This window comes from Netta rufina (assembly GCF_964035555.1).
Source record: "Netta rufina genome assembly, chromosome: 8".
Classification (NCBI taxonomy): domain Eukaryota; kingdom Metazoa; phylum Chordata; class Aves; order Anseriformes; family Anatidae; genus Netta; species Netta rufina.
The window spans coordinates 21,637,000-21,660,842 of record NC_140131.1 but is presented as its reverse complement, the minus strand read 5'-3'; the positions used below and the strand labels follow the sequence as shown (position 1 = coordinate 21,660,842).

Below are 23,843 nucleotides of genomic sequence, written 5' to 3'. Positions count from 1 at the left end.
GAGAAATGGATACAATCCTCAAATACCACCCAGCTTTCCAAGGAATCCCAGAGAGCACAGCCCTAACCTGTTTCAGGCACCTTTCTTATGCCAGGTAAATCCCATTTGTTCTTCTAATTTGTTCTTCTAATACCACACATTGTGTCTGGAAGAAAAGCGTATGCAGAAAGCACACCTACGGTAGCTTCACAAAGCAGTAAGCCTTATTTGGGATGGGAAAAGCATTCCTAAGCAGCCATCTCTGTAGGACCCTATAGGATCACCAAGGGAAGCACAGCAGCAGGGATCTTCTCACGGGGAGAACATACACCTTCAGCAGAGAGGAGCTGTCCAGAAGGCAAGATTTTTTGTTACCAGGGAAGACAGCTTTTCATCTGGATATCAGTCAGTGTGAAATTAAATCCTGGCACATTTGGGAAATGGTCCATGGAGAGGTGATTAATTCTATTAGGGGATCTGGAGGGAACTCACTCATTTCCATTGTTAAAGAGTCCAGAACTCAGATTGTAGCAGTGGGTTTTTGAGGTCTAATCCTTACAACTTTGCTTCAGGAGCTGCTGCACAGGGTAACCCTAAACATTCCCCAGGAGGATGGCTGGGGGAAGACCACAGCTCTAGGGTGCTTTTCCTTCCAGTACTATTAGCAATTCCCTGGTTCTCAGGGCAATGCAGACACAGAGAACCATAGGAAGAGGAAGCATGACACAGGGAGCAGGAAACATTCCTATGTACTCTGCGTTCAGCCCAGAGGTCAGAGTTACTATTACAGTGCTGTGCTTGTGCAAAGTGTCACTTCCAACCTTTATTTTTAAACCATTTTTGCAACTTGGAGTGCTTTTCTTTGGCTCTCCCCCCCTCCCAGCTCCATGGAGATGTAGCATGGCTGAACAATTCCTGGTACTGCAGCATTCACATCCTTTATTTCAATAGAATAAAGCAGAGGACTGGTCTGGTGTTTTGGTGTGGGCTCTTTTGTGTGCTTTTTTTTTTTTTTGCAGTTGTCATTGTGCCTCATTAGAAGGGTTCCAGTGGTCTGTAAGTGCCCTTCACAACAGTATTGAGCTGAGGTACCAGTGAAGCATCACCTTGCAATTAACTGTAGGAAAGGTGGGGTTTTTTGTTGTTTTTTATAATTAATTTCCTTTCCTTATTGTCTTTTCAATTCCACCACCAGCACATCGCTTTGCTTGCTCCATAATTGATCTCTGTTCCTCATAGGTTTACACCCAGTGCTTATTCCATAAGGAATGGAGGATTTCTGGCTGTGGAGACATGAAACCTTTCCATCAGCCCTCCCTAGAAGCAGCTTTCAATATCAGCCCCCTCTGGAATTTGTTCCAAGATAGGGTTGGAAGTTGTTTCACTCCACAAGTAGAAGGGAACAGGAGCTAAAGGAGGCTGACAGGTACAAACCCATCTACCTACATATGTTGCAGCGGTCAAGGAGCAATGCGGAGCAGAAGGAGAGCTTGGTCTTGCTCTGTTAATAGAAGGTGGTGGAGCTGGGGGGACCAAAGGACACATCCAGTGGGTTCAGGAGTTTACCTGGCAGGCTGGGGTGAGAGTGTCAAGCATCGTAACTCACAGCTAAAGCCCTCCTAGTAGCAGCTTAGCTCTCCCTTACTGTAAATTAAATTGTTTGTCCTCCCTCTATGGAGCTCATTATTACTTATCCCATAGGTCATGCCTTCCCAGTTCTTTCCCATTTGGGGATTTCAGATTGCAGCATGCAGAACTGTGCATCCTGCTGGCCTAGACTTCACCAAGTAATACAGAATAGTAGTGTCTCCCCCTCAGCACTTGCACATGATGCTCCTATTAATATTTCCAGGAACAAGATTACTTTTTCTTTTTAAAGGAGCATCACTCTGACTCACTTTGCTGTGATTCACTATGGACCCATATTCTTCCCTGCAATACTGCTTCCCTAGGCAGTTTTTCTTTTTTTTCAAATCAGATGTTTTCCCCCTAAAGGTAGCTTTTGTCCTGAATTTCATCTTATTGATTTCTAACCATTTCTTCAATGTGTCTAGATCACTTTGAGCTCATAGCATGCTCTACAGACTACCTGTGAGCAGGCCCCCAACAACATCCTCAGACATTTAAGATATGCTTTTTATGCTGTATAAGCCAAGGTACCCGCAGAGCAGGATACCTGCGCCACCCAGTGCAGAGAGCTTGCAGGACTAGGGAAGTCACTGTGACTATCAGCCAAGGGCAAACTTCTTTGCAAATGGTTCGTCCCATAGGTGTCCTTGGAAAATCCAGGTGCTTTTTCATCCTGCTCAGAACACAGCTCTATCCTTCCTATCTGGAAGTTCAAAAACCAGAAGCCATCCCAAATCCCAAGGACATAGACCTTCCCACACCCAAAACACTGCATACCAAAGCAGACAAAACTCTGCTTTTTTTTTTTTTTTTATTTCAAAGCCATCTGATAGCAGTGTGAGAGTGCCAACACAGCAAACACTGACCAGCTGACACATCTTTACTGATAGAGGGCAGGACGGCTCAGACAGAGCCAACACGTGCTCTGCAATATGTTCACTGCTGTTTTAAAGCAGCAGATTACACCAATGCCCCATTCAGAAGATGTCAGACTGTGTTGGCACATGGTCACAATGTGTTGTTACATGGTAATTTTCCCCTCAGCCCAAATATTACCAGCCAATGTTCTGGCCAGCCACTGCAAGGCAATCCCTGGCAGAAAAAAACAATCCTAAATTCTTTCCTTATTAAGTCTGTGTGCAACACAGAACATTTTTTCCCCCCCTCCTTGTGTTTCCAGCTTTTTACCCAGCTACAGGAAGATGGGCTTCAGAGAAATGCATAATAATGCTTTCTTAACAGTAGCTGCAAATTCACCTGTCTTCTCAATGCTGATACATTTTCCTTCAGAAGTTTTCATCTTTTGACATCTTTGCATTTCCTCCATGTTCCTGCTGCTGTTTCTCAGCAATAGATAAGAAAACTTCAAAACCTTGCTCTGCACCGGCAATAATGAGGTTCAAAAGAAAAGATTTTTTCCATCTTTCTACATAAAAAAAGGCCTGAATCAGAGCCCAGCAGTGCACAAATATTACTCATGTCATTGACACTAAGAAAAGGGGAGCTGTGAATAAAAAATGTTAAAAATGAACACAAGGAGCATTGTTTGCATATCAGAAAAATTAATCTACATAGAGAAGTGTAAGAGCCTGCAATTCAGAAAGCAAAGAATTAGGACAGCCCAGCTGAGAATAATTTTCTAGCCAGTTAATTTAATTGCATAAATCATTCCTTTGTTAGCAATAAAGAGATATAATTAAAATGAGATTGCTTCTCATTTCTATTCTCTGGAAACTAAAGGAATTGATTTTGGGGAAAGCATTCTTCCAAATACCAGATCGGCAAATTACATTTACCTTTTTAGAAAGGCTAAATTATTTTGCGCTAATATCATGGAGGGTTTAATTAATTATAGATCTGCCATATGATCTTAAAGAAATAATTTACTTAATGCCCACAGAACAGAAGTTTGTAAGTGCACGTATCCCTCTGATAGATGGTGTGCAGATTTTTACAAACAGGTCAGAAGTTGAACAGGTGGCTGTCAGGAGAAATATGAGGAAATATAATAAATGTTTAAAGAGGGGGGATGGTTTGTTAACAGATACTGGTTTAAAGCACTGCTTCCTATTTGCTTGCATGTACCTGAATTGCTGCTCTTTGAACCCCTCTGAACAGGTTTTCTTCTAAATATCATGATGATAGTTGCTGGGTATCCACTAATCTTTAGGATTCAATAAGCGTCAGCAGGTTAATAACAGAACAACAACAAAAAAATCAAAGCCCAACTATTAAAGCAAAATATTGCTTTTGCTGAACGTTAGAGGGGCTGGGCACAGTCAGACGGGCCCTTAACAAGGCTGTAACACAACACACAAATCCCATCTATGGCTGTGTCTCTGTCATACAGTGAGCACGTCATCCTTTGGATGATCTGCTTTCCCCTTTCAAAACCACAAAGTCACTGAACTCGGTAGATCAAGAGTGCAGAAGAGGGAATTCAATAGCTTGTGTGATCAGCCATGCAACAGGTTTCTAAGAGAAAGAAAGGACAGCTACATGCATGTCACATACCTCTGGCCACAGCACTTGACCCAGTGTCCCAAGGCCTGCAGTAAGGACAAAGGCCACAACACACAGAGCCCTACCAGTGCTTTGCCTTTCATCAAAAGAAACATGCAGATACCAAATAGAAGCATCTCTAGAAATAGGTAAAAATCTCTGAATCCCCATATGCCCTTAACTCATAAGCCCTGATAGAAAGAAGTAAAACAGTGTCTATCATTGTTGTTTGATGGGAACTCTGAAATTTAGTGATCAATTTAGCACCAAGTCTGCAAGCAGGAAGCACCAGCCAGTCACTTCAAACCAACATCATGATAATGGAAACCCCAAAGGTTTGTACTGACATCCTGCCTGTATCATGCCCAAACACCCTGCCCCTCCCTCCACAAAAATCTTCCCCAGCCATCACAGATTCCCCACATCCACTGCCCTTCAGACAAACAGGGACAGCTAGATACCAATTTAAGCTATTTAAGTCAGGCCACATGGATGAACTCTCCAAATATACACGAAGTTTCCTACAGATCTCAGACGCACACTAAGCTGCATGGCTTCCAGGAACATCTTAACATGGTAAACCCTACAAGGGGTGGGATATCTCAGCAATGCACCTGCCTGGCAACTCTGCTCTCAGTATTGGTTTACCCCTTCCTCTCTGGGATCTGCAGAAAACAGAACCCTCCCCAAATCAGCCGGCATTCCTACCCAGCCCATATAACTGCCTCTGCCTCACGAGCTCTTCCTTTTCTACACACTTGGGAACAGGACAGGCTCTGCCTCATCCCAGAAACATCATTCCCCATGCAGACTGTTGCACAGTGACAGCACACCCATCCCCACGGAGCACACCGTGAAGGACTGCAGGTAGGCTGAGAAGGAGAGGGCTTTGCACGTAAGAGTTAAACAGCAGATAGATTAGATCTCATCATTTGAGATTTCCAGGAAAAGTATTGGGTTGCTATGGAAACCTCAACATAACCTGGGTTTTCCCCTCCTTTTGTTTGCAGTGACTTCATTTTCTACAAACACCGGCCTCTCCCAATTTCCGCCAGTGGGCTTTGCAGTTTGCAAGAATTATTTTTCTCAGTGTCCAGTTCTCTTTGTGAGTGTATTTTTCAGTATAAACCCTTTTGCAGTATCACTGCCACAACCTCTGAACTCAGCTTGTGCAGTAAGTACTGTATGATTTGCTCCCCACCAGGAAATTCAGCTCTTAAACACCTGGCTCCATTTCTGCTTTGTGAGCAAGGGGGAAAAGGGAGAAAAGCCTAGGGAGAAGAGAACTGAGCCTTCTTGGGCTTCATTCAAGGAGAAACCACACCTACAGTCTCCCTTCTCCCAGAGTAAGGGATGTGCACCCCTAGTGATTGTTTTTTAGCTTCTGCAAGGACCTGTCCCACTTTAGGCATTGCAGGGATTTGCTCCCAAACTGCAATGGCTCTGCACACAAACTTCACATGTAGAAAATGAGACCAGACTTAAACAGAAACCTAAAATCCCTACAAATGGGCTTTGTACTTGCAGTACAGTCAGACAACTACATCAAATCAAGGAATATAGGGTCCTGTGGATTATGTCACATAGCCCAGGCTTCATCATTTACTATACACAAACACCTTGAAGATGCCAAACGAGAAATCAGCCTCAATAGTACAGATTGGCAAAGGACTGTGGACAGTGACATTGGTGTCACTTCAGAAAGGTGACAACTTACCTGTTGCTCTGTCCATTTTGGGCACTTTATGGCAAAGAGCTTCAAGGACCATTACACAATAGAGAGCACAGCAAGAGACAAACCTGATTCTGGCTCACTGGCACTACAGGGTGATAAACAGTGAAAGAAACCCAGTCCAATCCCCTTCAAATCACACACACTGACTGAAAACTCCATCTGTACCTTGCAAGAGATCAGCACAGATCTTAAAAACCCGTTACTGGGTTCTGCCACTCTGGAGTCACCCTACTGGCACTGAGCAAAGGGCTGCAGAAAGCCAGTGGGAGCACTCACACCTTTGGGTTGAGGAAACAAAAGCACACTGCAGCAATGCTGATACATACCTACCACTTCCTTCAGCCCACTGGCATCCAGAAAGTCTACCATAAGCAATACTCTGCCAACATTCACATAGAAGTGTTAGTGCTAAAATCCCAGAAATGAGGAGGGCTCACTGAAAGCCACAGAAGAGAGATCAGCTAAGTGCAAAACGCTGTGGAGTTTCATCAGCTCATGTATAGTTTTCTATTTAAAAGGTCTCATGTAATGTAGCTTTCCCTTTTTAGCTTTGGAGAATGTGGTGGGTCTTTTAACCATGTTTTCCTAGGTTTAATCCCAAGTATCTAAGATGTTTATTCTACGCTATTATCATAGATGGCTTACCCTTAACAATTTGAAGCTTATTCCCACTGCTGTGTAGTAGAACATCATTTCACAGGTACAGGTGACCTCAGAATACCCTTCATGTCCTCCAGGTAGAAGACTACACTAAGATGGACATAGTGGTTTTCACCATTGCTTGGATGGTCTTTGCTCAAAGCTGACCATCGATTTTCTGAAATCTTTATAAAAAGTCTTATAATTAACTTTTAGTTTACCTGGTCCTGGCTAGTCCTAGCCTATAGGAATGTCAAGCTGCAAAGTTGTTATTCTGAGGCTGCAGATTCAGCGGTTTTCCTCTGGCTTCCTCAGCAAAGCTGTGACAGAAACAAAACATGAATTCATCACCACTGTCTGTGCCAAGAGCCCCACCAAGTGGCTAAACACCTACATCTCCTCTTCCAGCCCATCCTACAACCAGAGCAAAAAGAACTGCTGAAAAATAAAAGCTTGCTGACCTAACCCAATCCTCCTCACTTTGACCAAAGCCTGACAGAAAGAGAGCTTCCAAAACAGTTTTAAAGACCATTTTTTTCCAGCAATACATATAGATATTTATCTTTAAGTGACAGACCAGGACAGAGAAAGAGGCTTCCTTCTTCCTTCACGAGGACCACAATACATACAAAGAGGAGAAGAGGTATCACACACAGCCTCTTAAAATTAAGGCTGTGTTCACATACAGTGCCAAGCCATAATCCAAGCTGCTGACTCATTTCCCATATCACTATGTGTTCTACTCTCACAGGCACCAAACGTGGTTCCAATTCTTTAAGAAATTGGAGCAAAGGCCTGTCTGTCCTTCCTCTAAAACTGCATATCCTAGTGGGCAGGAGACACCTTTTTTTATGGTGTGCAGTCTGTACAAAGGAAGGATACTCACAAATAACAGGAAGGTCAAGCTGTGCTGTCCACATATATTCTGGCTGTTCATATATCTGAGCTGTTAAGAAATATTTTCATCTGTGTTAGTGTACAGCACTCTCCCACCAGTACAGCAGCTGCATATCATCATTTTGTAGATAAGCTCCATGCCTTCTCATCAACCCACCTCCCACCATATACTTTTTTTTAATCCCAAGCTAAAATTCTTCAGCTGTAAAGGAGGCAGCTATGGGACAGACTGTGAGCATGGAGACAATCTTAAACTTTCCACTCCTAGAAAGTGACCTTCTGAGCAATAACCTACATTCACACTTACGTTCCGAGTGATCTAAGCTACTGCCTGATCTCTGCAGGTTCCCTAGAGAACAGCTCTGGCAAGACCCAGACCATGCTAAATCAGAGCACAAAGCAAGTGCACAGCAAAATAATGTCTTGAGATGTCTAAAGCTGAAAACATAATAATAGCAGGGTTTTTTTGTTTTTTTTTTTAAACCAAGGATAAAACTTGTAGGGAGCTACAGACTTATGGCCAAAAGAGAACAAAGCATCTTCCCTCTCCTGCAAGAGGAGAAGGAAGAACTAGGGAGAAACATACAGGAACAGTAAAATAAAACTAGTAAAGTAGAAGTTAAAGACTTTGCTGAGCTACAAACTCCTCCTGCCCAGGTGGGTAGCCAAAATTACTTGATGCCATACACAGTGGAAGGGGCATCGCTGCACATACATTACTAAACAGACACTGATAGGGAGGGAGCACTCAGTATGAGTAAGCTTTGCTTACAGGGTTAGAAGTCAAGAAAACTTTTCATGTTGTTCTTTAAACTCAGTATCTAGCTGCAAATACACTTGTGTGTGCAGTCAATATTTTTGTAATGCTAAAGATTTCACCCTGAAGAGATCCATGTATCAGGCATAAGATGCCAAACCACTTCTGCCCATCTAAAGGAAGAGTACAGAGAACAGACTGTCTTTTCAAAACAGTGTTAACAGACTGCTCTTTTCAAGATTTGGTTTCTTATTGCTTATAGGACATTGTCAGTAATTAAACACATTTGAAACAAGCAAGTCCAAAAAGCCCGTCAGCCCAAGCCGTACAATGCAAGATTGCTGCAAGCTTTATGTTGTACATGAAGCACTGCAGCATGGGCAAAAATCAAGCTACTAATTTGAACAATGTTATGCCAAGCTGTATAGTAGCTGCTGACACTCAATTATTTTCACAAGTAGACCACAGGGAAGGCTGCAAAGCTCTCATTCCACTAAGCCTCGCCTGCCTATTCTCCTCTATCAGCTCCATGATTCATTTCCATCTCTAATTTGCTAATTTCACTCTAGTGTCTCAACAAGGAATTTTGCTGTTTTCTTTGAATTAGGGCTTAGCAGAGGATTATAGGCTTTTAGACAGAAGTAATACTAAAAGAAACAAACAAGCAAAAAAGAAAATTTGGAATGTCACTGCCCTCTTGAGGGAAATTGAGCTATGGTGCCTTAGCAAAGCCATTCTCCCTGCGCTGCTATTCAGGTCACACAAAACTCCCCCCACTGCCTTGCCATATGGTTGAAGACGAATTCAAGTTCTTGAAAGGCAGCAGGTAGCTCCACAACTAGGAATCACGTATCTCTTGATAAAATACAGCTTCTGTTATGTTTTGCTTATAGGTATTTTGGGAACAAGTAGACAAGTTTCTCTGAAGGCTCAAGAGCCTACTGGAAATACATAAATACCTCCCTGGATATCCTAAGTTTTGTTTTGCCCCAAACTACAGCCTATTATTTCACCCAACAGCTGGTGTCAGAAAACTCCTGAAAGCAGAACCAGAAGTTAGCATTTACTTTGTCCTAGATCCCTAACGACTGGGTTATGCAGGCATAATCTCTCACCTAAGAATCCTTATCTTTATACACAGCTTCCTCCCAGCTACTCCTGTCAAAATACACTGGTAGCTGAAACAGTCCTCGCAGCATCTAATTGAAGCTTCTGTGAATCTCTTTTATCAGAGCTGCTGTAACATCTAAGCTGTTAAAGCAGCTGAACACCTCCAACCAGTCGATATGAGAAAGCAAACACTGCTGCTATGTTTACAGAATTCAAGTCAAGTGAGTGTTCTTGAACTCGTATAACATCACCCAAAGTAAAACAACACAACCCACGCCCCAAAATTCTCAGAGAAGTTGAGAGAAGGAACGCTTAGCTTCCTGTGCTGCTGCTGGCTGCCACGTGGGCTAGATAGGCATGAGAAGTAGGGATACTGCAAAAAAATCTCAAGGAAAATTCTATCCTTGCTGTCTTTGGAGATTCCAAAGTACTCTAAGTCTGGAAATACCTAAACAGTAGTCACGCTGCGTTACACAGGCATCAAATTCATTAGTGAGTGCTGCCAACGAAAAGCTGCATTTTCCCATAGAATGGAGCTGTGTCAGACTAGACTCTATGCTATGGCTTAGAAAATGGAGCAAAAAAAAATAGAATGCTTCTCCACCCCTGTACATGGAGAACAATGCTTCAATACGCAACATGGAAATAGAGTTTCAATACAAAAGCTCACTTTCAAAGCACAATACCCAAAACATCACTAATTATTCCACATGTGGCCTAGTGCATTAAATCCACAAAGTTTTTCTGTGCCTTGCATGTACTTAACACCTTTATCTCTTGGAAAGATCAACTGCATGAGCAGTTACACTTACCTGGTCTCTACACCAGAGAAATACTGCACAGCACTGTTGGGATGAAAAACACATTCACTCTTAAAGACATTAAGTTGCATTACTTATAATAGTGACCTACCACACTCAAGACTGTATGTGGTGGAAATAGGAAAGCTGTACCAGAAACTTTGTACTAGGTTAAAATTTGCAGATAAGCATGGACTTTCACTGAAGTTTAAGTGCTATGATGTAAAAAGAAAACTCAAAGAAAAACCTTAGAACAGTCTAATGCCTCAGTAAGAGCTTCAGAAGATCACCCACTGTTCCTAACTGACTTGCTAGCACCTCCAAGAGAAGCTGAAGAATTACACAAGTCAGGAAGATGTTGTCTATACAGATTTGAATCCTCCCCCCTTCATTATGAAAGCTTTTAGTACACATTCCTACAAGTGTACAAACCAAATTTTATTTCCCACTTGGAATGTTATGCTAAGTCAGTTGGAAAGTAGGGAGGGAAAAAGCACAACAGAAATAGGGTTAAATATCCTTGTATCAGCTGTTTAAAAAAAAAATCAACATTTTATTTCTTGAAGTAACCAAAAACATTCTCAAAACACTATGGCAAGCTGAGTGCCACCACAAGTGGTGTTACAAATATTTATCTGTATAACTTTTTTTATTTTAAAAGTACTAAGCACCCAAACACAGATGAGGGTCCAATACTACGCAGAGTAGAAACAAGTTTCAGCATCTAGAGGTACTCACCTGTTAACTAAAACGACACCTTTAAACATTTACAGTCACCAATATGACTAGAATAATTTGACATTTACATGGATGCTTCTGCTCCATCAGGATTTAATTCAGTAGTGTCCGTGGAATACCAGCTATTACTGCCTTATCTTGAACAGTATGTCCATTCAGGCCAGCCCAAAAAGCCAGGTCATCCAAGATTAAAATTTGTATAACAGTTCCTACAGAAAGCAGAACTCTGTCTAAATGGCAAAAAAAAGTCAAGACTTGAGTATTACTGCTCAAATTAGGTACCGACCAAAACAATACAAACAGGTGAAACTGAGCGTTTTCTTACCCACATTAAGAAGCTCACAGCATCAGGATCTGTCTAGAAAGCTAAATATGTCCTGACATGGCTTTAGAGAAAGTTGGGTTTTGCCTGGAATAATTACCCATTGCACATAAAGCACAAGCTGCTGAGTTCAGATACAAAGACAAATATAATGCAAGTGGAATACAAGTAGAGGCAGGTTCAAGAACTACTTTTAGGACTCTGAATGCTAAGCAGCCCCTTCTGCAGTTCAGCAATTTTATCTTCTCTTGAGGCTGCATAATTCTTTGCTGTCTTTATGAGAGAGTCATGACGCTTCTCCAGTCCAGCCTTCAGGTTTAGGTATATTTCCTAGGAAGAAGAAAAAGTAATTCAAACTTAAATCCTTACAAAGCATAAACCTTAAGTGAAGGTGGCCTGGTGGTCACAAGTGATTTTAAAGTGTTGTCCTTGGCATAGGAAATATTCACAGAATACAGGAAAGTTACAAAACAATCTAAGAATAGGAACAGCTGCAAGCAAAACCCCAGTATTACGACATGTTGTTTAACACACACAATTCTAAGGCTGCCAAACACCAGCACTAGCACAGTATTCACACTGGTACTGCCCCATTCCATATTAATCCCTATCACCAAGACCTCTGCCTCAGTGACTGCTAACCCTGTCCTCCCAACACAGATGGTACTTCAGGAATGAGCAGATAAAAGGAGATGCTAAAAGCAGACTCATCTTCTACTTATAACCCGCCAGGATTTCTGCTTTTTTTCCCCATAAAAAAAAACATAGCCAGGGAAACCATACAACTCACTTTGGCTTTCATTTCTTCTTTTTCAGCATTCTCATTCAGCTGCTGAATTTTGAACCTTGTCTGCTGAATTTCATTGTGAATTGCTGTCACTTTATCATACACAGCACCTCTCTTTTCCTGAACTCTGTTGCAATACCTAGAAGTGGGAGAAGAAGAGTTAGTATGGAGCTATTCAACCAATTTGTCTGATCCTTAACCTAGGACAGCATAGGTACAGGAAGTAAAATTCAGAATGGAGTTACAGCAATACACTGAATATCTTCAGTTGCTGCCAATCAAGACAACTCAAAGGACTCCAGTGGAAGTGACCCAGATCAAGCCAGCAGGCAGGTGGATGCTGCATCTTCCAACCTCTGAACCACGTAGTACAGATGTGAGCAGAGAGCCCTGACTAAAGGCCAGCTCTGGCCTGGGACCCGCTGGTCTATGGCAAAAGCAATAGGGTTGACTTTGAATTACGCTGAAACATTAAGTACATGTTCTCCTCGTCCTCAGACTCCCTCCCACCAAGTTAGAGCTCTATCCCATAGATTCATGCATGCAATTTCCAAATTCACCCCAGCTTGCAGGTAAATTGAGATAGCTTCAATTGTGAGCTACCATGTAATCAGCAGAGTTACTGTGGGAACAGGAGATCGGCTCTGATTTCATGTGTAAAACACTTACCAATTTATATTTAACATTCGCACAATAATTACAGTTGGAATTTTAGCTGCTGCTTTCTCTAAAGAATGGTTGAAATCACTCAAACTTAGTGAAAGCCTACTTATAGCTTTCCTTATCTCAAGGGAACAATCAGGACACATTCTCTTATTCACCAGTGAAAACTTGTTTTCAAACCAAGGTTACTCCCTTTCCCCTTTCTTATCAAAACATGTAATTTCAATTCTCAAGGGAAATATCTAACACATTAAAAACAAATTGGCAGCAACTTTTAGTATAGAAGAGCATTAGATGGTATTATTTTCATTCCTTATTTAAATTAAAAGCTACTTTTCCTTCCAATATCCTTTAGCTGATACAATACCCTACATGAAGAGCAAAAGAGGCCTGGGAATCTTGCTGCCTTGCTGCACACCACACAAGCCTTTCCGTGTGATTAAGTCTTAGTTGCCCCTCTCAGCTATGCGGAAAAAGCTATTTTCAACCATAGTTAAGCTACCCCAGCCAATAATTTTCCATGTTTCATTTCCTAGCAGTGTACCAAAAAAAAAAAAAGTTATACAATGAGCTTTCTCTACCACAGTTCAGCACTTCAAATCTCGCAGTGAAGCCATGACCTTACAACGCTGCAGTTTGCTACTGCAGAAGCGACCGCTGCGCTGTAAACACTGCTGTGCAACTTGCCTTTAGCATACAGTAGAAGAGAAGATGGGCTAAGAGGCTTTGATCAAATGACACTTTTCCTTTTGTTTTAGAAGCATCATGTCAGGATAATACTCCTCTGAGATACGAGCCCCATTTCCCCATGGGTCTTGAACATCTTTGATAATGAGCAAAAGTGGCAAGGGAAATTATGAAAAATTCATGAAAGGCAAATGGGGCTCTGTTGAAGTCTGATATGTTGGAAAATTATCCCAATGTGACATTCTCTTTAAGAAGATAAAAGAATCCAGAATAAGCATTATAAATTAAATTAGTGATCCAATAAAAGAATTGCTGTCAAGTCACATTGCAATTATTGATTTGAGACACCAAGTCCCTGCCTGCAGCACTACTGGTCTTCATGCAAAGCTATCCCACATCACTCATTTTCCTCTTACTGAGAAGCTACACACTTGTACCAGACATGAACTTTGGTAGCACATAAAGACAAAGTAGCACCAGGCAGAAAAAAAAAAATCAACTCATCCATACTCTAACACAGACTGCTTATACTGCTCAACATCTTCACGCTTCTTTTCTATCCTTATTTCAGCTGTAGACAGCCTCTCATGTTTTGCAGTGACCAGCCTCTTCAAGGACACTTCATCCGTCTTCCCCTTTTTCAGCTCTATCTGAGCACTCTCAAGCTGGTCCTCCAGATTTCTGACCTACAGCATGTAAAAAGTAAAGAGACAAATTAAATAGGGAAAATAAAACCGTATATCCTGTTAGAAGTTGACTAAGATTAGAACTGTCTTGCTTTTTAAGAGATTGATTACTAACCAGTTCTCCCTCTAATATTCCAGTTTCTGATTAGAAATACATGTGAATGGACAAGATCCTATTACTTGTGTCAATTCTAGAAGCTACTAGGAGGTCTGCTGTAACTCTTAGGCAACAGTAATTTGAACACGTTACACAAACACCCCCAGAAGATTATATTTTTTCCCCCAAATGCTCTTAACAATTGCATTCTCACAGTTGAGTAGCACCTAGCAAGTTGCTTTATTAAGATAACCATTTCACCAGTCAAAGCCTAGCTTAGTAACATCAGTAAAATTAAAGCACTTCAGATGTGAAATAGTCCTGAAGTGGTAATTTCTTGCTCTAGTTTCTGTCCTATAGGCAGAAGAAACTGGGTCTCGCTTTTCTTCCTCCTCCATCATTTCCTACCAACAACCCCAAGACAGTTCTAACTATTTTAGGTCAGGTTTCTATGGCAACAAAGGCTTGATTATTAAAAATGGTCAATAGTACATTAGTTAGTGACATACAGCAAAGTAGCATCTGTTTTACTGACGTTTTTCATAATCTGAATTCTTTCTTTTGGTGGCAGACGAGATACACTTTCGAAAAGCAGATGTTTACTGTTGATTGCCTGACTTGGATTGATATTAAATTTACCCACATTATATCTGGTTAGGAGGAATACAAACCTCTGATAACACACTGGCCAGTATCTCCACATTTTTTTCCTGTCTTTCCATCTTCTTTTGATATAACTGCACCTCCGACTGGCATGCTGGCAGAGCTTCAACTAGGTCTCGGTAACCTTCGTATTTCTCAATAACCTCTTCCTTTAAAAGAAGTATTAATAGAACAACTTAAGAATTCAGCAGTTATTTCATACAGCACTAATTTATACTGACTTATGCCCATTCCCTCATTGTTTAACATACTAAATATTAATTCCAGTGTATTTGTTGAAATTAGATCTTTGTAAACAAAAACACAGGAAAAGTGACATAAGTGTTTTACACTGAATCAGCCAGCTTACTACAAAAGCTATGAGGACAGAAAAACTGTACAGTGAAGAAGTTCAATACTAGCAAAAACAGGAGTTATATGAAACAAAAACAGGTATCTGGAATTACAGCGATAAGAGTGCCACGTTTTGGAACAAAAGTCCTGAGGGAGAGAAAGTTAGGTAAGCTTCACAGATTCATGAGTGCTCATGAACAAACTTTTTTGAATAGACATTGCCATAAAAAAAAGCACAAAAACACTAGGAAGAGAGCTCAGAATTCACCATAATAGTAGAAACAGACAGCAATTCCAGAAACCATGAATGAGAAAAGAGGTAGCATAAAGCAACCGTTTTAAAATTTAAGAACATTTGTGAGCTGCCAAAAATACTGGCATCTCTCCAGAGCAAGCAGTTAGGAAAGAATAAATTCAAGAGCTATACACCTAGTTTCACAAGTAAACAATTATTCTTAAGACTAAGCACCAGTGACTGCAACTTCGTTTCTCAAAAAGGAAAAAAAAACACCAGAAGTCTGCAGTTTTCTGTGAAGTTTTGATTTCATTTGAGACTAACCACCAGTATGTTGATTTTTAGCTAGAAGTATAACTTATTCAAGAACCAGTTGAAGACTATGTAAGTTCAGTAAAACATGCATCTTCCTAATCGAATACCTCCTCACATGGAAGAGGGAAGAAAAACCTCACCTTGGATTTCTTGAGTCTGTTGACAGTCTCTTTCATCAGTTCCATATAGTTCTTCATTTCCTCTGGACTCTCCACAATTTTTGATTTTAGCTGCTCTTGTTCTTCTTTCAAAGTAGCCATTGTCACTTTAAGCTCATTCTAGTTTTCAAGACAAAGATGTACTTTTGTTCACTTACATTGCTAACAGTAAAGCAGAATTGTCAGGATCTTAAGGCTAGACACATTCTTTTCTCTGTAAGCCATTCCTCATTAGGAAGTTTATTCAGAGTTGTTTTTTTTTAAATAAATGTCATAACATTCTCACTCAAAACAATTAATAGTCCACTTTGCTCCCTAAACATGTCTACAGTGGTACAGCACTAAGTAGCAAGAACAGTATTTAACGAGCATTCCACAAAAGTCCTTCCAGGTAACACCCATGGCTAGCAGATCGCTCCTACACAGACCCTCCCAGACAACCCCTCAAAAACCTCCTAAATTCTCTCCAGCCAGCTCAGTGGCTGCCTCGTTAGCCATTCTATGAATGTAAGCTAGCCTGTAGCCTCTCAAACATTCAGAACTGTTGCCCATGATGAGCTTCCTGAACATACAGCTTTACATTGCAAGGATGGGCTTTTTAAAAAAGTAACAACGCAGGCTGCTACTGCAGAAATGTTTCCAGAAAAAAAAACTGCTGAAGCAGTTTTTGAAAGAAAAGACAGCTAGTAATCACCACAATATTAATATTACCTAGCTCCAAGAATAATCTGATCTTAGAAAGAAAACCAATCTATTAGCTGAACAGAGATTTATGTTACAGCCTACACAGAGGCGTACTTACCAGTTTTCGGGTCCTCTCTGTAATATCTGACTTTTTTTGTGAAATCACTTCTTGCAAAGCTGCCTGAGAAAAAAGTAACAAGTTTAAACATCTCTACAGCTACTAGCTCCTTTGCCCTTCTATCACTGATTTGTCTATGAGAGATCCACTGATAGTTTCTTTGGAGCACCATGACTAGAATACAAATTTGCAGTCTAAAAGGCATTTCTCATTTTTGAGAAAAGTTAACACCAGGCCACCAGTCATACAGAATTCAAGCACATAGTTAATATTATTAAAAATTGTGACATGGCTTAAAGTAATAAAAAAAATACTAATCAGATATTTTTCAGTCTAATGCAGCTGAAAAGGTTATCTATGGGATCTCAGGTGAAAGGTGCTGCTGCTGGAAAGTTACCCCACCCTATGATCAACCCTACTCTTTTTGCTAGTCATTCCACTGGGGTGACCGTATTTCCTACCATCATCCTATTTCCTGCCACAGCTCACCTCCAGTTCCTTCTTTGAATTCAGAAAGAAAACAGTTTGAGAAACATACGCATCATATTTCTAAGATTACTACAGGGACCTCTCAAGTCAACACAATACCATATTTCAAAAAGGAATAGCTGAATACACTTCTGGTATCATGCATGTTTCACACTCCTCACAGATAATGCTAGGGATTAGACAGGACACAGTGTTGCAATGACCTTTTCTGATTTAAACCAAAATTCTTTTTATTATTTGTAGAAGTAGGGAACAAACCCAAAGAATGACCAGAACTAAGGAACACCCGTGATCAGAAGCAATGGCAGCAGTTCAGAGGATAACAAAGATATCATACTGTTTTCCGACGATAGTCATGGCTTAGCAGTTGCTCCAGTTCTTGAATGTCATCTGACAGCTGCTTGAACTCTGCTTGCTGTTCAACTGGAACAGTACTAAACAAAAAATAAAGGTGTTGGATAGTTTCAGCATCATTATAGTCAGGTCAGCAGTGTACAGCAGATAAAACACTCTTTCAAAGAGGTTATAGCCAGCAACATCATGGATCAGGTTAAGGCAGCCTGAAATTAATACAACTTATTTTCCCCTGCTTACAAAGCTTTGGTGGTGAAGCGTACTCTGAAGAGCTATTTCAGAAATAAGTGATACAGGCTTAATATAGGACTGTAAATTTTAAGATAACGTTAAATAAAGACAAGTACAAAAGCACAACACTTCTACCAATTTATTTGGATTTACGGTGTTTGCATATTACATGCCACAGAAACAGCTTGTATTGGGATAAAACTACTGCTAGCCAGAAAACCTCCTGCCTTGCGCATACTGGGAGCAGTTATCAGGGAAGAGCTTTCAAAACAGAAAGCTATCTTGGAAACTAGCCATCTTTTCATCCTATTACCTACAAGCAAAACAAAACTTAATGGTGCAAAGACACAGTCAGTATGACTAAATGGCCTGAAACAGAGAATGGGGCACCCACGTCAAATAACTGAGGAAGGCAACTTTACCCATCCATTAAGTCAAAGACGAACTTCCTACAGCTATATAAGCAATAAAAACAGCTCACTAAAAAACAACTATAACAGCAAGAAAGTTTCATCCTAGTCCCCCAATTTACAAAATATTCTCTCAAAGCACTTACATACTCCTAAAGTCACATTTTTAACTTCCTGCCAGCAATTCTTCTAGCCTAATACCAGTAGAACTACTTCTTTAAGGGTGAGTGCAACACAACAGAAACATCTCTGCACTTATGAGCTTATTTCCCAAGGAGGCTAACCAGCAGAGGATTAGTTTGGAAGAGAGAGAATCCCGTGGGAGGGACCCCACGTGGAGCAGGGGCAGAGTGGCTCTGAAGGAGCAGGAGAGAATGTTATGGGCTGACCACAGTCTCCATTCCATTGTGCTGCTCAGTAGGAGGAGGCAGAAGGAGGTGGATGGGAGGAAGGATGTTTTTAGTTTGCTTTTAGTTTCTCACTGTTCTAGTCTGCTAGTGATAGGCAGTAAGTTATATATTAGTCTCCCTACATTGAGTCTGTTTTGCCCATGAGACAGTAATTGGCAAGCTGTCACCCTGTCCTCATCTCAACCCTTGAGCCCTTTTCCATTATATTTTCTCCCTCTCTTCCTTTGAGGAGGGGTGGGTAAGAGAGCAGCTATAACAGAGTTCAGCTGCCAAGGAGGGTGAAACCACCACAGGCATGTGGATGCACCTGGTGACAGCACTTGCTGGAGGAGATGGTTGTCAATTGAAAGAAAAATGTTGACAATGAGCTATGAGTTTCACTCCCATTATCAAAGGTTAATTAGTATCTCAACTCACAGCATCTTAGATCTGTGGCACTTAGATCCCACTATCTGTAGCAATCTAGTCTCACACACCAAAAAACAGGTTACTGAATGCAATCATGCCTCTCACAGTCTAAAAAGCGCTTTCCAACAGATGGAAGGGGATTCTGGGCACTAGTTGAACTGCACAATGTTGCGATCAAATTCAAAGAAGTCAGTTGTTATCAGCCAATTCCATCAGATCACTGAAATCAAATATCCAGTTCCTGTTTAGGCGTCCCATTGTGCACACACACTGAGCAAGCCAAGAAATACTGCATCTCACAACACTTGCTCCTCACACTTACTTCAGTTTCTCCAGCTTCACAGCTGCCTCCTGATTTGCTGTTTCCAGTTGCTGGTGTTTCTCCATAGCTAATTTCTGCAAGTTAAGAATTCATGAAGACTTATTTTAGAGGAGTATAGTTTTTCCTCAAGTTCTGTTAGAACTCTACTCATCGTTATTTCACATAACATTCACAATCCCTGAACTACTGAGATATTCAGAAAAGAAACTGCCTGCAGCCCTAGCTTCAGCCCAACAAGAGCTACATCTATATTTTCTCAAAGTGATTTGTCAAACCTCCACTTACAAGGCTGAACTGAACAATCAAATAAGTTACTGGAAAAAACTCAGATGATAGCTTAAGTGGAAATGCAGCCATGGTACCATACAGAAACTTTTACAACATTATCAACTAGTCCATCAACTCACTATTCTTAACTGAGATGTTTCCTTAAGAGCACAGCAATGTTTTTTTTCTTAAGCCATTTACAATAGTTGTGTACACTTAAAATGTCTAATGTAGCTGCACAAGAAGTTTTATTTAATATTAAATGGGTACATTCCTATATTGCTCAGCTATATTTAAGATTCTTGTGTTATTTTACACACACACTTAAAAAATCCCCTACCTCTATGCTCCCAATTGTAGGTTAGCATTAAATATACTTAAGCAAGCACCTGGAGTAACATGCACCCAATCTTACATAGTTCATCTGCAGCTCCAAGTAGGTCTCACGTCGGGATTCTCTGAAATGCACAAAGTTGAGAATGCCACTCAAGAAGCGAGCTGTCCTCTTTGCCTCTGAAACGGAAACAACCAGACATCACTATTTTGGTCTACACCTCTATTGCAATCATGTAGAAGTTGGGCAAAACACAGTTCAGAGAAGAGACAAATTAAAAAAACATGCAAGTTCGTTATTTCCCTGCTTACCTTGCAAAGGTTTCATGGACCACACAAAAAGCAGCACCAAGCTATGAACTTACAAGGTCTCAGCAATTCTATGTTACTTAACAAATAAAAATGGCACCTAGTAGAAAGACTAATAACACAGCTCCACAATTAAGCGAGCGTCAATGTTTGACTACAGCCCTAAAGACTGAACCTCACTGTAACTCTGGCTAACTGAAGCTAGCTGTTAGAACTGCAGGGACATTTTGGCTCTATTCCCAGTGAACTGCGTGAAAGATGATTACAACGTTCTCAAATGTCTTAGACAAGCCAGACACAGAAGTGATAGAGAAGGCAATTCTAAAGAACTCTAAGTTTCTTTACACCAGAATCACCAAAGTTAGGTATTGGAAAGAATGAAGCAAAAATTTAATTAGCTCTAGGCACTGGCATGAGATATTCTTCCTAGCAACTCTGGAATGCCATATGAGTTTCATTACCACCTATCCCTACATTATTAAAAGCTTGTCACACTTTGCTCTCCAGATCAAGAGACAAGACCAGTACACAAGACTCTCCTCAGTTATTTAACTGGACAAGCCTACATAGGGACTAAGGTGGAAAACCACTCACTAGAACCATCATCTAAAGACCACCTTGAGGAGCAGAGGAGCAATCACCCATCTATGCCAAATGAGAAAAAGCACCTCGATATCAAGATATCCACCCTAGGACACACAAGGCTGACAATGCACTCACTTGGATTTATAACATCAGCAATCTGAAAGTCATTAACCCGGCACACTGGCAGGAAGCGCTCCCTGTAAGGAAACAGAATACAGCCTTATTTTCAGTCAGCAGCACTCGCTTTTTGTGCTATATACATTTACTGAAGACAGTTATTGTCCTCTCACTCCAGAGCACACGTACAAACACATGATACAATATGTCTCAGGAGAATAAATAGTAGGACTAGATATCAGTGTTAAAAACTGGTATTCTTACAGTATCTCATAACGAATTCTATAGACAAAATACTTGCCTTTAGATCAACTTTTTACCTTTTTTTAAATAAGGAACTCCTTCACTTAACTAAGGGAGTCAGATTTGAAGCTTCATCTCTGTTTTAAGGGGAAAACTAGCACACATTTCAGCAAAGGAGTCTAAACAGAATTCAGACAGCAGATTCATGCAACAGGTACCCAAGATCCCTCTGCCAGGTGTAACAATGAAACTCTAGCCAGTAAAAGAACAGAATAATACCCCACCTTGTTTGGGGGGCATGGCTAGGGGTTTTATTGTTTGTTTTTAAATAAGACTAAGCCTCCTCACAGGAGGCTAGATATAGTTAAGCTAATACATTATTTTCGACAAGATCACTGCCTGCAGGGAATTAGCCTGCATTACAGCATTGCTGTCTCTCATTTATCTGCAGACTTCACTTCACTCACAGCCAACAAGTGGCAGAGCCACTACCCACAAAAGTTTCTAGTAAATGGAACCTTTATAAGGAGGAACAAATGAACAGAACTTGTACTTACATGTGAATATACAAATTACAAACAGGTAAAAAGCCTTCAAATATCTGCGGATACATTATTTCAACGTTGACGGGCATCTGAAGAATAAGGAGTCAACACATCAGTAGAGAATACTTACAAGAAACCACAGATGACTTCCACAACATAAAATCATTCAAATAGGTTAAGCATACAGATAGAACTTGGGGAACGCAGGTTAGAAGCAGAAGGATGTCATCAAGTTAGTTAGCAGAGTATTTTCAGTGTCAATTTTGGCTGGTCAAAAATGAAAAAGACAACAGTAACTAAAGCAACAACACCACAAACGCCGGAATTCAATTTAAATCCACCATTTTGATTTGTTTAAAATAGAATCACAACAGTCTCTGCATTACACACCTAACAAACAGCAAGACTGTCTCTTTCTTTAAAGATCAGAAAATCAAACATTAAACTCTTTTAAAATGAAGAATTCAGAAGAAGACAGTAGTACACTGTTGCCTTTTCTGATGATTTAAATCACATTAATACAATATCGCAGCTAATGTTATTGTCTGAAGGACTAAGTTGTCACGGGCCCATATGATTTTCCCTTTCAGCTTATCTAAAACCAGCACAAGACAATACCATTTACTCTTGCTGTCAGGAATCCATTCCTGTCTAGCAGAAACAAGTTAGATGTTAATCAACAAGGTATCAGTTAGCCCAGCCCACTTACTGCACTTCTCCTTGCCTTCTTCTCAATTTCAGAGGTGGAAATGATTAAACACAAAAGGCACATTTTACTTTCCTTCTAGACCAGTCCTCGTAAGAGACCCTCCTTCAGCAATGGCCAAAGCCAGATGCCCAAGAAGACAGAACATCATTTCAAGGCCAGAGATAACGCCTTGAGATGTAACAGCCCTTCACAGGGCTTCTGCAGCCCCTCTGAGGCCTTCCAGACATTTCTGGCACCTGCAGCATATCAGAGAAGAATCCACAGCTGAAATCCACAGCTTAACCACAGAGAATTTTCTTATAGCCTACAGTGGTGAAGGAGCTCTTCATGTCCTCTAGTTCCTTTGGGGAGGAGGCCTTCTCCTCGCCATAAAACAAAAATAAAAATACCCAGAGAGAGGACACCCACAAAACCACTATATATTTCTACAAGCAACTTAGACTGAAGCTAGCTTCCAGACCAGGCGGGCTGTCCAAATCAGCAGGGCCTCAGCAGCACCTCACAGACCACAGAATACCCACAGCTGGGACTGGTGAGGATCACTCAGGCCGACTCCTGGCTCCACACAGAACCACTCCAAAATTAAACTGTATTTTGAGCATGGCCTGAAGGTTTCCTGAACTCCAACAGGCCAGGTGCAGTGACTACTCCTCTGGGGAGCATTCCCAGCCGCTGCCTCAGCGAAGAGCCTTTTCCTAGGAAGGTTCTTCCAAACTGAAAGAAGCCTGTGGTGGTAATGCTGATGGCTAATGCAGAGGCACACGTTTGGTCCTGCCCCAGCAAACATTGTAAGCTGCCTCACTTATGAGGCATAACGAACATATTAATGAACATATTAAATACAAATCCTCACACACACAAGATGCCCTATACCAGGTATTCTGCAAGACAGGAGAGATTTCTAAGCTCCTGCTCATTTGATTAGACAAAAACACAGTATGTCACTTGCCAGATAAGATAAAAGGGAGACAATTGAATGCATAGTGTGGAAAGTGCAGGGTTTTTCCTCTGTTTATGCTCTGTTACGTCCGCAACTAGCTACGTACCATGTAGAAGTGCTCCAGGCGGATCCCATACACCTTCTGCAGGATCCTCATGAAGATCATGTGCAGGACCTCGGGCTGCGAGGGGACAGGAGGCGGGTCAGCACCCCCCCGGCTAATTCCTGAGGTAATTAACCCCGAGACCGACCCCCACACACCCCAACCCCCCCCCCGGCGGCGGCTCGAGCCCTGACGCCCCGTTACGGGAAGGCAGCCCCCAGCCATTAACCCAGCACCTTGGGGTTGGCGAAAAGGTCGGCCTTGGTGAGGCCGCGGGCCTCGGCGCCGGCCAGGAGGTGTCCGCGCAGGTAGGTGACGATGTCGTCGGGGCTGTAGCGGGGGAAGGTGAGCGCCTCCATCTTGCCGCCGCGCCGCTTCAAAATGCCCCCCGCCGCCGCCCATTGGCCGGCGGCGTGATGGACGACTGGAGCCGGCCTATCAGCGGCGGGGATGGGCGGTGAAGGAGGCGGGAGTGAAGGCAGCCCCGCCCCTAACGGCCAACCGCCCGGCGTGAGGCGCTGAGGGGCCGGGGGA

At 41.6% G+C, this 23,843-nt stretch overlaps 1 protein-coding gene across 1 annotated transcript; it reads right to left on the bottom strand.

Annotated features, from left to right (window-relative positions):
• Positions 1–11,288: 11,288 nt before the first annotated feature.
• NUF2 (NUF2 component of NDC80 kinetochore complex) lies at positions 11,289–23,668 on the bottom strand (the record flags this gene model as incomplete). The annotated part of the gene is made up of 13 exons (XM_084290856.1): positions 11,289–11,438; positions 11,899–12,034; positions 13,756–13,931; positions 14,700–14,840; positions 15,715–15,852; positions 16,535–16,597; positions 17,361–17,457; positions 19,159–19,232; positions 19,841–19,938; positions 20,788–20,849; positions 21,570–21,646; positions 23,313–23,387; positions 23,546–23,668. 13 exons carry the CDS (start codon positions 23,666–23,668, stop codon positions 11,289–11,291), a joined length of 1,410 nt encoding a protein of 469 aa, XP_084146982.1.
• Between the last annotated feature and the right edge of the window lie 175 nt (positions 23,669–23,843).